General features: G+C 49.8%; 1 protein-coding gene across 6 annotated transcripts in view; it reads right to left on the reverse strand.

The window, feature by feature from the left end:
- Nucleotides 1-3705: 3705 nt before the first annotated feature.
- Slc2a9 (solute carrier family 2 member 9) overlaps nt 3706-14179 on the reverse strand; it is a 136185-nt gene continuing 125711 nt past the window's right edge. For all 6 annotated transcript variants that reach the window (XM_040292664.2, XM_078021035.1, XM_005318964.5 and 3 more), the window contains 2 exons: nt 12979-13106; nt 3706-5764 (listed from right to left, as the gene is read on the reverse strand). In XM_040292664.2, coding sequence (XP_040148598.2) covers nt 5513-5764; nt 12979-13106 — 380 coding nt within the window. In that variant the 3' untranslated portion in view covers nt 3706-5512. The remainder of the gene's footprint in view (nt 5765-12978; nt 13107-14179) is intronic.

Here is a 14179-nt window from a genome sequence, read left to right on the forward strand (position 1 = left end):
TGTCTATCTGTCCTGAGACATTCTTTGCAAGCCTTTCATTTCCATCTGACACCATGTCTTACTTCTTGCTGTTTCTACTAACAGAAACTTCTTTTCTCTAACCATTTTTACTTCTCCTCTAAAAATCGAAGACTATTTTCTAGTTCAGATTTTTTTTAATCAGGTAAGATATATGAATTTAAAGCTCTGTATACATAGTCACCCCTTATCTGAGCTTTTTTACCCTACACTTTCAATTTCTGTGGTTTCAGTTTCTCACGATCAACTGCAGTCCAAAAATATTCAATGGACAATTCCAGAAAAAAGTGTGAGTTTCAAGCTACTTGCCTTCTGAGTGCACGAAGAAACCTCACACCCTTCTCTGTATCTTCCCTGGGATCTGGATCACCCCCTCGTCCGTGCTGCAGCATGCTCTCTCTATGCTACCCATGGTTGAACCACCTTGTAGCCCCCAGCCATCAGGCCCGTGGTCATGGTGTCACCGTCCTTGTGCTCAAATAACCCCTATTTTATGCACCAAAGTGCAAGAGTCACGTTGCTGATAACTTGGATATGCCAAAGGGCAGCCATAAAGCCCTTCCCTCAAATGAAAATGGAAAAGTGTTTGATTTGATAAGGAAGAAAAAATCATATGCTGAGGTTGCTAAGATGCACAGTAAGAACCAATTCTTCTGTTAAATTGTGAACAAGAGAAATTCATGCTGGGATTCTGTTGTACCTCAAAGTGCAAAAGTTACAGCCACAGTGCATGATGAGAGCTTAGCTGGGATGGAAGGCATTAAATCTTTGTGTGTATGTATAAAAAACAGTATAAAGGATTCAGTACCCATATAGTATATAGGATTCAGTACCATCTGTGGCTTCAGGCATCCCCCAGGGGTCTTGGAACACATCCTCAGTGGAGAAGGGGGGACCATTGTTTTATTCTTTTTATGTGGTCGATTCAATTTGCTAATATTTTAATGATAAATTTTGTGCCTGTGTTTATGATGGATATCAGTCCATGGTTTTATTTTCCCATACTGCTTTCTTTTTGGTCTGATTTTGGCATCAGGTTTGTGCTAGTTTTATAAAGTGAGTTAGGGAGCATTTCACCCTTTTGTCTTGTCTGGAGGAGATGTAGAATTAGTATGATTTCTTCCTTCAGTATTTGGAAAGATTTTCCAGTAACAACATTTGGACCTGGAATTTTCTTTGTTGGGAAATTTTAGCTATGAATTCAGTTTCTTCAAATGGAAATGGAACTGTTATCTATATTTCACTGTTGTTATTTGGAGTGTTCTACAAATGTCAATCAGATCAAGCTGTTTCATAGTGTTGCTTGAATCCTTTATGGCCTTGCTATTTCCTGCTTGTTCTATTGATCACAAAGAGAGACCACTGATGTCTTCAAATTTTGGTTTAGTTTTTCTTTCTGTTCTATCTTCTTTTGTTTCATGTATTTTGAAGTTTGCTTTGGAGTCTATGCACAATTAAACTTTTTATGTCTTTTGTGCTTTGACCCATTTCTAACCCCGTCATTTCCCTCATTTTGACTGGCAATTCTCCTTGTTCCAAAGTCTACTTTTTCTAAATTCAAGCTCTCCTGCTGGTTTTCCTTTATTCATGTTTGCTTGCTACATATTTTTCTTACTCTTACTTTTAACCTATCTACACTGAATTTAATGTGGGCTTATTAGAAAGAACATAGAGATGGGTCTTTTAAAAATTTAAACTAGATTAATAGTTCTTTTTCTCAGCATTTAAACAACATTGAAATATTGTTCCAATATCACCTGGCCAGTTTCTAATGAGAAGTTTATAATCATACAAATCATTTTGTCACTGTATGTAATGTGCTGATTTTCACCTTCTTGATATTTTTTTCTTTAAACTTGGTTTTCATCAACTTGATTATGACGTGTCTGAGGTTGATTTTCTTTGAATCTGTTCTCTTTAGAGTTCACTGACCTTCTAGAATCTGTAAATTAATGTCTTTCACCACATTTGGGTAGTCTTCAATTATTATTTCTTTAAATATACTTTTATTTCTTTGATGAGAACTTCTATTTTTTTTCTATTAATTTCCAGAGTTGTTTTCCCTCAATTCACAGAACATGGTTATAATAGTAACTTTAGAGTAGTTAGTGTATGTGGGTCATTTTGGGGTTGGCACCTGTTGATATTTACTCTGAGACTTGGTGAGGTTTTTCTAGATTATCTTACGTCTAGTAATTTTGGATTATATTTTGGATATTTTGAGTGTTATACATGAGGTGCTATTAAAACCTTCTGGACAGCTTCATTTTAAAATGGGCAAACTTGTTTTGTTAATTATCTTTAGACTGAAAGTCCTCACCCACGTTCTGTGGACTGTGAGTCCAATTTCAGTTTAATTTTGAATGTACTGGTAGAACTATTTGGGTCTGCTCTGTGTGGGTACCACCTGGGGGTCTGAAACTGTGAAAGTGTCTGTGATGTATTTTGATTCTCAAAGGTTTTGACATATTACTTGCAGTTAATTTTTAGGCATGTGGGTTTTACAGATGAGCCCAGGATTTTGACATAGATCCAGGGACTCCCTTTATTCTCTCCTCACCACGATTTTCCCTTCCCTCTCCATTTCCCAGTTCTCACTTCTCCTGGTCTTTCAGCTTGACACTCAAGGTTTCGTCCTCCTTGTTGTCTGTGTCAGGCTGAAGCATCAATAGGAAACAAAAGAGAGGAAAGTGACGCTCATTCTCCACCCTGTTTGGCCCACAGAGGCCCATTCTTCTAGGTCCTTGTATCAGAGAGAAGGATTTTCTTTGGGTGGGTTGGTGGTCACCAGAGCTGCCACCGTATTAGCAATTTAGCCTCGGTCCATATTTTTCTTCCATAAATTCATCTCTTGCTTCACTCTGGACAGGGACACAGGGAAGGTTTCTCCTGAGCATCTGCTGTCCATGCTGATTGTGCAGTTCTGGGAACTGGCCTGCCCTGGAGTGTGAGCCAGGAAACACGGGAGGGGAATTGCAGAGAGCTCCCAGCCACATTAGCTGTGCTTTGGTTTTGATCTCCCTCCTCCATTTGCTTGCTACAGTTTTTTAAGAGTGCTCCTGTTTGACTTATGGTTCTGTCCAGGGTTTTTAGTTCTAACAAGTGAGAGAAGTCGGGTGGCGTGTGCTTACTTCATCTTAGCCAGAGCCAGTAGCTGAAAGACTTACTTTTCTTTCAGCCACCTAAAAGGAAGAAATGCCAGCCCCCATGGCTTGAATACAGGGAATAGGTAAAACAGGAAGACAAGGACCTAAGCCTTAACACTTGGGCAGGATTTAGGAAAGGGGACTGTCAATTTGACTAGAGATTCTTTCTGGATCTGTGCACACGTTCAGGGTGCTGTAAATGTTCAGTGCCTTTCAGCAAACACCAAAGCCTGTGGGGTGAAGCTCCCAGAAATGTCTATTTCTCTGACTCATCACTCTGCATTATCTTTCAGTGTCTGAAAAACAACTATTAAAAAAGGTCACAGCTGTGGATAAACTAGATCATGAGCAAGGCTTTGGAATTGAGATGATGCACTTTGATTTAATATCAAGTGGAAAAAACAGAAGATCAGAGAAAGACGATTGCAGTTGTATCTTATGTATCCTGCGATTGAAACTGGGTAAACAGTAGACAAAATGGACATGCTCGTATGGAAATTAAAATGGTCGTGTTAGGGAGAATGAAGCACAGGAGATGATGTGTGTCCCACTGTTTTATTTTAAAAATTCTTACTGTGGCTCTACTATCTCTTCAAATGTAACATCCTGTAAGAAAATTTCCTCTTCTGTCACCTTCTTTTATTTTGGTTGCTTATTTTGGAAGGTTTTTTGATTCTCTGTCACCCCAACCACTCCTGTCACATGTTCCTATGACATTGTCCCCTCCCCAAGTCTTGAGGGTACCTTACTAACAATCCTTTGATTCTCCTCCTTCTTTGTCAGACACGAGCGTGTGCAGGTGAGGGCAGGGCATTACCTTGCATATGCAGTGTCAGTGCCCAGCTAGTGCCTGGTGCATGGTAGGTGACTGATAATATTTATTGACCGTCCCAGGTCTCCAAGGGAGTGACAACAGGCTAAAGTTAAGATTTCTAGTTGACACTTTATTTGGCTCTGTTTAGTCTCACAAGCTTTTTGTACCCACACTTCACTTCCTCTCCACGTTGACAAATGCTGCCCAAATTATCCAGCCAGTCAGCAATCCGCCAAAGGAGAGGACCAGGTGCAAGAATGGGGAACAACGATCAGAACTCAGGTTTTGGCTGACGCTTCCTTTGTTGTGAATGGTCAGAGGAGATGGAGGGTTTGGTGGAGCTGGTAGATCCAGAGTCTTTCTTCTCTGGCCCCAGACATGCTGTGACACTCTAAATCCAAACATATGGGTCTAATTCAAGAACACTGTCACTTATGAAATTTGTCATTTGCACTTTGGTTCATTTTGGAGGTGAGCATATGGAGTCAGCCAAATCACAAGGTCAGCGTGACAAGGATGGGCTGTGGGTTGTTGCAGCTACACGACCCTGGCACGTTGGAAGGGCACACAGGCATGTCTACTCCAAATACCTTTCTAAAACTGTCACTTAGATTTCCTCAACAGCAGCTGAGTCTCCACGCAGCCTTAGTTGAGCCCTGGAGTGATGGTGGGCTTGCTGTTTCTCAAGGCAGCTCAGTACATCTTCAGATGAATCCCTTTGGACTTGGCCAACACGGCCACAGGAGCTGATGTCTCACTGCTGCACCTGCACTGGATGCCATCTGTCAGCCACAGTGTTGTTTCCCATCAGCCGAGGTGGAGGCTCAGAATCATTCTCAATGCTGTGTTTTAATGGAACAGAGTTAGCCTCTGCCCCAGGTACTGGGAAGTGCTTTCTTACCGCTGCTTCTCCAGGCCTTCCTCACGTTGACCTTCTTATGGCCTCTGTAACAGTCCCAGCCTCAGACAGCCTCAGACCTGGCGGTCTTGAGCCCAGGGAAAGAGTCTGGGAGAGGCAGATGCTTCAGGGTGGTGCATTGGGGTTAGGCGCTCCTAAGTCTGAGGCCCACAGGCAGAGCCAAAGGTTGGTGACAGGCGTTGGTTAGGAGGTACAGAGTTGCCATGAATCCTGAAAGACTGCATCCAGGACCAAAGCCAAGGATCACCAAGCTCCAGGATCCAGGCAGAGGGAGGGAGCAGGAAGTAGGATCTCAGCCTGTGACTTCTGCTCCAACGAGTCCTTCATCAGACTGGATGTTTTTCTTTTGAGATGGAATTTTGATACCATTTTCCCAATTTCCGATACTGGGCTAAGTCAGGAAGAAGGCAGGCCACTAAGCTGTGAGAAGAAGGTTGGGTCTTCGCAACCATGAGATGACTTCAAGAGTCTGAGCGGTTCAGCTGTGAATACAGGGTGTCGTGCTGGAGGACCACAGGCTGATTCTTGTAATGTAAGAGGTGCACGGCCTCAGCCAGGTGCCAGCCCTCCAGATGTGGAGATGTATGTTTTCCTGAAACGGGGGGGGGGGTCTACTTAGACAGCTCTGTCTTTGACACCATTGTCCAGTGTGGAGGAGGAGTCCGGTCCTGGCCCTCCGTTTGCCTTCTCAGCCACGGCCGTGTCCCCTGTCTCCTCTGGCGGACTCGCCTTGTTTCTCTTGGCAAATTCCTGGCTGATTTCTGCGTGGGTTCTGTTCTTAGTCTCAGGCAGAACAAAATAGAAGTAGAGGGCACCTATGACACAGATTGCAGCAAAGACTAGGAAACAGTAGGTGTCCAGACTTCTCTGTGGAAAGACAGAGGGAAAAGATCAGATGAGCTATCAGTGAACTATGTGGCTGTAAAACCGTCTCTGGGAGGATGCTCCATTTCATGACTCCCACTCAAATGTCAGGATTCCTGGACACCACACTGCATGCGAAGCTGACCCTGTGAGGCAAGGCGCTGTGTTGCTGTGTTCCCAAAGGAAGCATGAATAAACCAGCTCCCTGCTCTGGTAAAGATGAGGAAATGTCAGGCTTTATTTACTTTTTGCAAATTAGGCATTTGAAAATGAATCACCACGAAAGCAAAATGTAATGCTGAATATTATCTTAAATTTCTAGTTGCCGTTATTCACATTCTCTCTCCTCTTCTGCTATGCACATGAGACACAGGTAAGCCAAACATGAAGAGAAATGTCTCAGATCATAAGAAAAATATGGATCATAGTTTAGGCCAAGAAAAATATCATTTTTTCTAATATGCAAAAAGGTCTAACACACTGACTAGTATGCTGACAGGGGAGACCAGGAGTGAGAAATATTGGAGGCAGCCAGATCTCATGTGTCCTAATTGCTGATTGGATTAGACCTTGAGTTTTACAGTGACACAGTCCCCTCTGTGGCTCCCGGTGTCTGTGCAGTGAAAGACTTTCTGGTTCTAGGTGTCAGGGATGTGACTTTTTCATGCAACACTATCTACTGATCCAAAGAAAAGTGACACTGTCTTAGGATGCATCACAGAAAGCAATGTCTCAAGTTTAGCCCATTTCATTTAGTTCTTTTGATTTGAAAAACATTTCTCATCGGAGCCTAGCATGATGCTGAAGAGCTTGACCTCTAGCTTGCATTCCAGATCCACCAGACAAAGAGTCTGACTCTTCCCCTCCGTTCCCATGGTTGTAAGATGAGCACAATGGTGCTGGGTGTGGTGGCATACACCTGCCATCTGGGTGCCTTGGAGGCTGAGGCAGGAGGATTGCACGTTTGAGGCCAGCCAGTCCTTCTCACTCTTCCACTCAAAACCCACCATGATGTCCTAAGTCACTCTGTGTCAAGCCAAAGTTCTTGCCATGGCCTCCAGGCCTACTCACCCTGAGCCCCTTCCTTCTCTGACCTCCCGCTGCTTGCTTTCTCCTGGCCCTTGTGATTTTCCTTAGGCATCGGGCTCTCTGCCCTTGCCGGCCCTCTTCTCAGAATACTCTTTGCGACAGCTGCTCCTCCTGCTTTCTCACTTTCTTCTCATCTCAGCTTAAAGGTCTCTCTGGCTCCCATGTCTGAAGGGCCCCTCCCGGCTCGGATCCACTGTTCTCCCGGCACCCGCCCCTCCTTGGCACTATCGCAGGGAACCCCCTGTTCATCAGCCCTCTCCCCACAGGAGGCAAGCTACCTGAGGGCAGGCTCCGACATTTTCTGATATCCCAAGGGTGGTTGACAGCTCAGCAGAGCCTCAGTAGACATCTACTGAATTCACAATGGAGTGGGATTCAGGGGGCTCCCAGGCCACCTGCAGGGATGTGTGAGGCCTCTCTGCCACCTACAGAGCTGCTGCCTGTTGGACTTCATTTCCCGAGACACCGGATGGGCATTGCTCAGGTCATTCTGTTTCCCAGGATTTCGTCAAGAACCCACGACTGTTGCAGCCTCCCTGGGAAGGAAAGGACGCTTGTCCCCGCCTCGGCAGCCTCCAGGGTGAAGATGTGGGGAAACCAGGGTCTGGCTGAGAGCAGAGGGCGAGGCTGGTGCAGAGCAGCCGGGGTCTGGGACAGCTTGCTGAGCGGGGCCTTGCTGGCCCCCAACCTTCCGCCCAACCCTGGGGTACAGGTGCTGTTGTACTGATGGGGACCCTAAGAGGGCTGAAGACATTGGTCCAGGTTTTTCTGGGGGAGGGGGTAGGAGGTGGGACACTGTGCAGCAAAATTGATATTTCAATCTGGCCCCCTGACCCCGGAGCCTGTGTTTGCCACACTGTGCTCAATGCTTGGAAAGGAAGGCCCCGTGAGAAGACATGCAGAGGCCTGGCCACGGACAGCCGGAGAAAGAAACCACAGCCTTTAGCTCCTGCAAGCCTGGAGGGGAGAGAGAAGGTCAGGGCCAGGGCTGGGCAGGACAGAAGAAGAAGATTCACTATGGGGCTGACCCCAAGCCTTCCCAGCTAGGAGCTGGAAGTCACCTAGATCTGGCAGATGAAGGACATTTGTTGGTATCTGTTTGCGAGAAATAATTTTGTGCCCATGATCAGGCAACAGCCTAGTATGCTGCAAGTAGCAATTGCACAAGATCTGAGAAGAGAAATGCACTTTTAAGCACCTACTGCGCACCAGTGATATTACAGACATTACATGGTGTGATCCCCATGGCCACGCTGGACACAACTGTTTTCATTTCCTTTTTACAAAAGATGAAATTGGGGATTACAGGGTGCTTCTGAGACATGTCCAAGGCCACAGAGGAATGAGTGGACACCTGGGGCCGGGTCAGTCTGGCTGGCGGCTCTCTCTCTCTGCGAGTTCTACCCCCACACCCTCCTTGGCATACATGGGGGGGCAGCCAAAGGGTGCTGGGGTCCCACAGGGCTCCCCCACTGCACCTGTGGGGCAGGGATCTGGCACCTTCTCTCACAGGCCATGTGCCAGAGGCGGCCAGGTGTGAGGTTTGCATCTGGATTCGAATCCAGGTGGGCGACCAGAAGCCACAGTCTTGCTTCTGTACCTGCCTCTCCTGTCCATGCACACTCAGCAGAGGCCGCCATGAAAAGGGCCCCCACAGAGGGCATGTATGCCACTCTCTTCCTGCCGCCTCCTCTTCCACCCCAAAGGGGCTCGGCAACCTGCGTGGGCCCAGGGGCTTCCGAGCGAGCCAGTCTCTTCTGGGCTCCTGTTGGAGGGAGGATCTGCCCAGTGTCTCCAGCAAGTGGTTTTAGATAGCACTTCTGGGAAGGACCCTGCCTCCCCACCACCAGACCTTGATTCTCTATCTGCCTCCACCAAAAAGTCGACCTATCACGTGACCCGGGAAGCACCTCCACTATAGGGCCTTCTGTTGCCCAAGAGCACATGGGCACAATCCCACTGGGGGATTTCTGTAAAAACACTTTCACAATTTAGAAAGTGTAACCCATCCTGAAAGTAATTGATCAATTTGGCTACTTAAAAATTAAGGACAGGGGCTGGGGTTGTGGCTCGCTGGTAGAGCGCTTGCCTGGCACCTGTGAAACACTGGGTTCGAGCCTCAGCGTCCCATAAAAATAAATTAATAAAGGTAAAAAAAATTTCTTAAAAAAAAATTAAGGACATCTTTTCAAAAGGCACCAGACAGTGAATACCTGAGTCACAAATAGGGAAGAGATACAGTAACGTCTCCAGCATGAACTGAAAACAAAGCAGCAATCTGCACAAGGTGAGTGAACTTCAAATGGAATTTTACCTGAATCAGCCTCAAATGGAATTTTACCAGCGTGGGTTAGCTGAGGACGTTCTGGAGGTCAGAGCTGACCCCTGCAGGCTTGGGGACCTCCCGGGGGCTCCCAAGACAACTGAGGCAGTGGGAAAGTGATAGGCTTATTAGAACCGCTGAGGTGGCCGCTTGGTCCTCCTGCCAAGGCGAAATCTCTTTCCCATTCTCCCTTCCCCTCTTGCATAAAAACTATTACTGTAGTTCTTTTACTTCTGCTGAAAAAATATCTTTTATATTATTAGAAATGGTCATGAAATGTTCCATATTCTCTGATTATAAGAACATTTCTTTTCAAAATAGGGTATAATGTCAAATTATGCTAAAAATAAAAGGCAATTTTGGCAAAGTTCCTGGATATTAAAGACAAATCTCAGCTTTTTTCTACTCCCTTTCATCTGAATTGTGTGAAAATGTAACAACTTCCACGAAGAAGGAAAAATAGATGAGAAGTGTATGCTGGGAATGTCGCCGTACGCTCCCACACATTAGACCCCGGGTTCCTCTGTAGATCCGTGGTGTTGGGTGGGCCCGGGGCGGGGCGTGGGCATTGCCCAGAAACCTGGTCACAGAAAACCAATTTCTCTAGAGGTAACTAAATAATAACCTCCTGTGATTCTGGGTTAAATTTAGCGGTAGCCATTGAATCGGTTTGTCAGGAGCAAGGAAGGGTTCTGCGTCAATGGCCCACTGTTAGTGGCTGTCACAACCCGGCAGAGAGCTCCCTGTGGGGCCTGGGGCACATGTCAGTCCTCCCGGGTCTCCAGAGCTCACCACGACACTTGGGGGTGAACTGCTCTTGTTTTAGACAAGAGCAATAAGAAGGGGAAACGTTTAATTTGGGGCTCACAGTTTCAGAGGCCTCAGTGCACAGATGGCCTACTCTGTTCTTTAGGACCTGAGGTAACGCAGATCAGGGAGAAGTGTGTGGCCGAGGAAGGCAGCTGAGAACATGGCACCAGGAAGGGGGAGAGGGAGAGAGAGAGAGAGAGGGAGGGAGAGAGAGAGAGAGAGAGAGGGAGGGAGGGAGGGAGGGAGGGAGAGAGGGAGGGAGGGAGGGAGGGAGAGAGAGAGGGAGGGAGGGAGGGAGAGGGAGGGAGGGAGGGAGGGAGGGAGAGAGGGAGGGAGGGAGGGAGGGAGAGGGAGGGAGGGAGGGAGGGAGAGAGAGAGAGAGAGAGAGAGAATGCTCCCTCATCAGGGACAAAATATACACCCCCAAAGCGCACCTCCCGTGGCCCCCTCCTCCAGCCACAGGCCCCCTGCCTACAGTTTCCATCAAGTTGATCCTTATTGACTGGGTGGAGCCACTGATTGGGCTCATTTCACCTTTAAGCCCTCTGCCTGGTCTCACGCATGGGCTTTAGGGGACACCTCACATTTAAACCTTCACAACTCTGGCGCGAGTTCCTGGAAGCGTGTCCCAGCCATTCCAGCGGCTGCCATCAGGGCTCGGGTGCCTCTGGGGCTCTGCACAAGGTAGATGATGGGGATGGGGACGGAGTCTGCCAACCGGGAACCTGAAAGTCACCCTCGACAGCCAGGTGGGGCCTCCTCCTCGGGTCCTTTCTTTAATCGCCCCCTGGTCTAGCCTCTCATGGCTTCATGTCCACTCTGGAAGTCTAGCCCGGGGGTGGCCAAGGTTCTGTGCAGACCACATGGTCTTGGTCAGGGCCACTCGGCCCTGCCCTCGTGGTGTGAGAGTGGCCATGGACACTGGCACTTGGGTGTGGGTACAGGGCTCCATCTCAATAGCTGAATTGTCTTTCCAGAATCAGCGGTGTGCCCACCTCGCTGCTGACCTGTCCCTTCTCCACTGTGGCCCTGTCCCTGTGGCCTCTCCTCACTGTTCGGCACACTGAGGCGAAGGGGCTTTCAGAAACACCAGCTACGCCAGCCTTCCTTCAGCTCACACCTCCCATCGATTCCCACTGCTCCCGGGAGGGAGGCCCCTTATGGCTGGGGTCTCCCTGCCCCCTGCAGGCTTCCTGGAGCCCCACCCAGGAACCGAGGCCTCCTGGAGCCTCTCACACTGCTTCCTGGGCCTCAGGGCCTCTGCACTCGCTGTGACTCCTCCCCTGCCTCCTCCTGGTCCCTGCCTCATTCTGGTTCCTATGTTCCTCCTGGGCAGCCTGCCCTGCTCCCTGAACCAGGCCCCCTGTCGTCACCCCTCCAGGTCTCCCCTCTTTCCTTTCAGGCTGCAGTGATCTCCCAGTGTGTGCCTGATCCTCACCCTGAGGGGCTGGGTGTGGCAGGTTCACAGCGGGTGCTCCATAAGCGCTGGTGATGAAGAGACTGTCAGTGCTGGCGGGAAATGAGGTGGCCCGTTTGGGTCTGAGGTACTGCAAGACCCTCACCTGCCCGCCCCCAAGTGCCTCAGAGGGTAGTGGTCAGCCCCACGTGACGGGCCGTGGAAGGCTCTGGAATCTCCCCTCATTAGCAAAGGTGGTGGAGTGGCACTGAGAGAGGGCTGACTGGGCGTGGGTTTCCTCCACAGGGAGAAAGGGCCCCTCTCAGCCTGGCTCTGCTGGCCTTGAGGTTTGAGGACAGTTGAAAATACAGGGGTTAGGTCTAAGGGCCGCTGGGCGGAGGCGCCCAAAGGGAGGTAAGGGAGGGCGGGGAGCTGCCCTGGGACACTCTGGTGCAGGGTGCTTCTCTCAGGCTGGCTGCAGTGCTGGGGCTGGCCTTTGGTCCCCCTGCTAGCGGCAGAGCCTCAGGGTTGCGCTGGGCTTGGTGTTAGTAAGGTAGATGGCTCGGAGACAGGGTGGGGGGGTGGGGGGATTGAGACTGTCCCTGAGGAGGCTAGGTGGCTCTTTCTGCGAGGATCCTGCCAGAGTCTCGCCCTCTCCAGGCGGCCTCACCAGGGGATGTCACCGGTGTCCGGGCAGCAGGGAGCCCTGGTGGGCATTGGAGCAGGGAGCCTCACCCTCCTTAGGCGGATGCTGCTGGCCGTTGCTCTGTGCAGAACCCTTAGAGTCCTGATCTTTCGTGTCACCTCCCTCCTTCAGGCTCCGTTCTCGTTTTCTACTCTGCCATCTTCCTTGCTCACACTGTTCCAGCCATTTCAGCCTCTGCTGTCCCTTCACAGGCCACCTCAGGGCCTTTGCACGTCTGTTTCTCTGGCTTGGACTTTGTCACTCCCTGTGAGGAGTGCTCTGCTCCCTCACTGCACTCACATCTCTGCTCCTTGTCACCTCCTTTGGGTGGCTTTCCTGGGCCACCCCTTCTCAAGTGGCACTTCTGTCTCCATTGCCTCCCTTCGGCTCAGGACTTATAACACAGCTTTGTTCCTGCTCCATCCCCACGGCCTGAAGCGCAGGGGCTCAGTAGACACCGGCTGAATTAATTAGTGAGTGATGTTAGACTCTCCACCTGCCCAGGAGGACTGGTTCCTCAGTTCTAAGTACACGGGCATTTTCTACCAATCACTGACGCCCTTGGGATGGTGGCCCATTAGCTATGTTTAGGCCGATGCACGGCAGGGTGGCAGTCTGCACTGCCCTTATCATGTCCAGCCCAGGGATGGGCACATTGCAAACATGAGAGGTAAGTGGTGGGCTCGAGGGTCCATCTACATTTCCCTGAACGCCCTCAGCAGGGAGCGGCCCCGCCTTCCCAGGCCACCACAGCAGCGAGGGCCAGCTTGAGAAGGACAGGGGAGAGGGGAACTCCAGGCCGCAGTTTCCTCCTGGGGATACCAGCAGGAGCAGGAGAGGGCCACCTCTGCCCTTGACCACCCCTCCCGTCTGAGAGTCAGGTGGGCTCCCAGGCCCAAGCCTCCGTGACCAACCTGGATGAAGGGGAAGAGCAGCCCGACGGCGAAGTTGGAGAGCCAGTTGACAGTGCCCGCCATGATGAAGGCAGCTGGCCGCTGCGATTGCTGGAAGAACTCGCCAGTCAAGATGAACGGGATGCCGCCTGCAACGTCAGAGGCAGGACCGGATCAACCACCGGAGCGGGCCAGACCCCAGTTTCCTCCCCAGGGCAGGCTGCAGGACCCCCCACGCACCAGGGGCTGCTCTCTTAGCAAGCCAGCCCTGCCCTGGTGGGTGGCCTTAGGAGGGGATGCTGCAGCGAGGCGATCCTGGTACGGAAGCTCTAATGCCCACAAACCTTCCTCTGACCATCCAAGTGAGAGATCCACCATCCCCTCGGCTCTCTGCCCTCTCAGTCAAGCCACAGTCCATCAGAAACAGAGAACTGCGCGGGTAAGTTTGATTCGTAGAACACAACTGACTATCGCGGAGTCCAGGTGCTCCTTAACGAAGGGATTTTAATGTCCCAATAAACCCACTGTCAGTTGAAGACAGCACAGGTCAAAAATGCATCTTGCACACCTGAACTACCAAGTACGGTGGCTTGGGGTAGCCCGCCTCAGAAGCGCTCAGAACACTTGCATTAGCGCACAGTCAGGCATCTGGAGAGAATACCACATTGTGTGTTGCTAGATCAGGAAAAGATGAAAATTCAAAGTACAGTTTCTACTGAGTGCATATCGTTTCCATACATCAAAAAGTCAAACCCTGGTAGGTTGGGGACCATCTGTTTATTGTGTCAGGATGTTTCCAATTTAATCTTCAGAATAACTTAGGCAGGAATTGGCTGTCATACCCCTGGGCGAAAACACTGAAGCCCAGAGATGTCACTAGATTTGCCCAAGGTCACCCAGTTCCCAGGTAGCTGAGTCAGAACACAGGCTTGAGACCCTGGCCTCCAAGTCTCGGGGTTCCACCTGCCAATCCCTACCTGAGAGACGAGAGACGCCCCTGCCCAGTTGGTTCCTGTTTGTGCGCCTTAACTTCTTGACTGGGTGGGCCCCTGTTCCTGAGTGGCCCCGTAGCTCAGTGTTAATCGATGGCAACATCATTGACACTAAGGCGGGACAATTCCTTATTTCCGGAGACTGTCCGTGCAGGATGTTTACCACCTCTCCAATACCATGGCAACCTAAGCCACCTGCATGCACCCCATTTGCCGTCCTGGGTTGGACC

The sequence above is a fragment of the Ictidomys tridecemlineatus genome, chromosome 9 (assembly GCF_052094955.1).
Source record: "Ictidomys tridecemlineatus isolate mIctTri1 chromosome 9, mIctTri1.hap1, whole genome shotgun sequence".
NCBI classification, from domain to species: Eukaryota; Metazoa; Chordata; class Mammalia; order Rodentia; family Sciuridae; genus Ictidomys; species Ictidomys tridecemlineatus.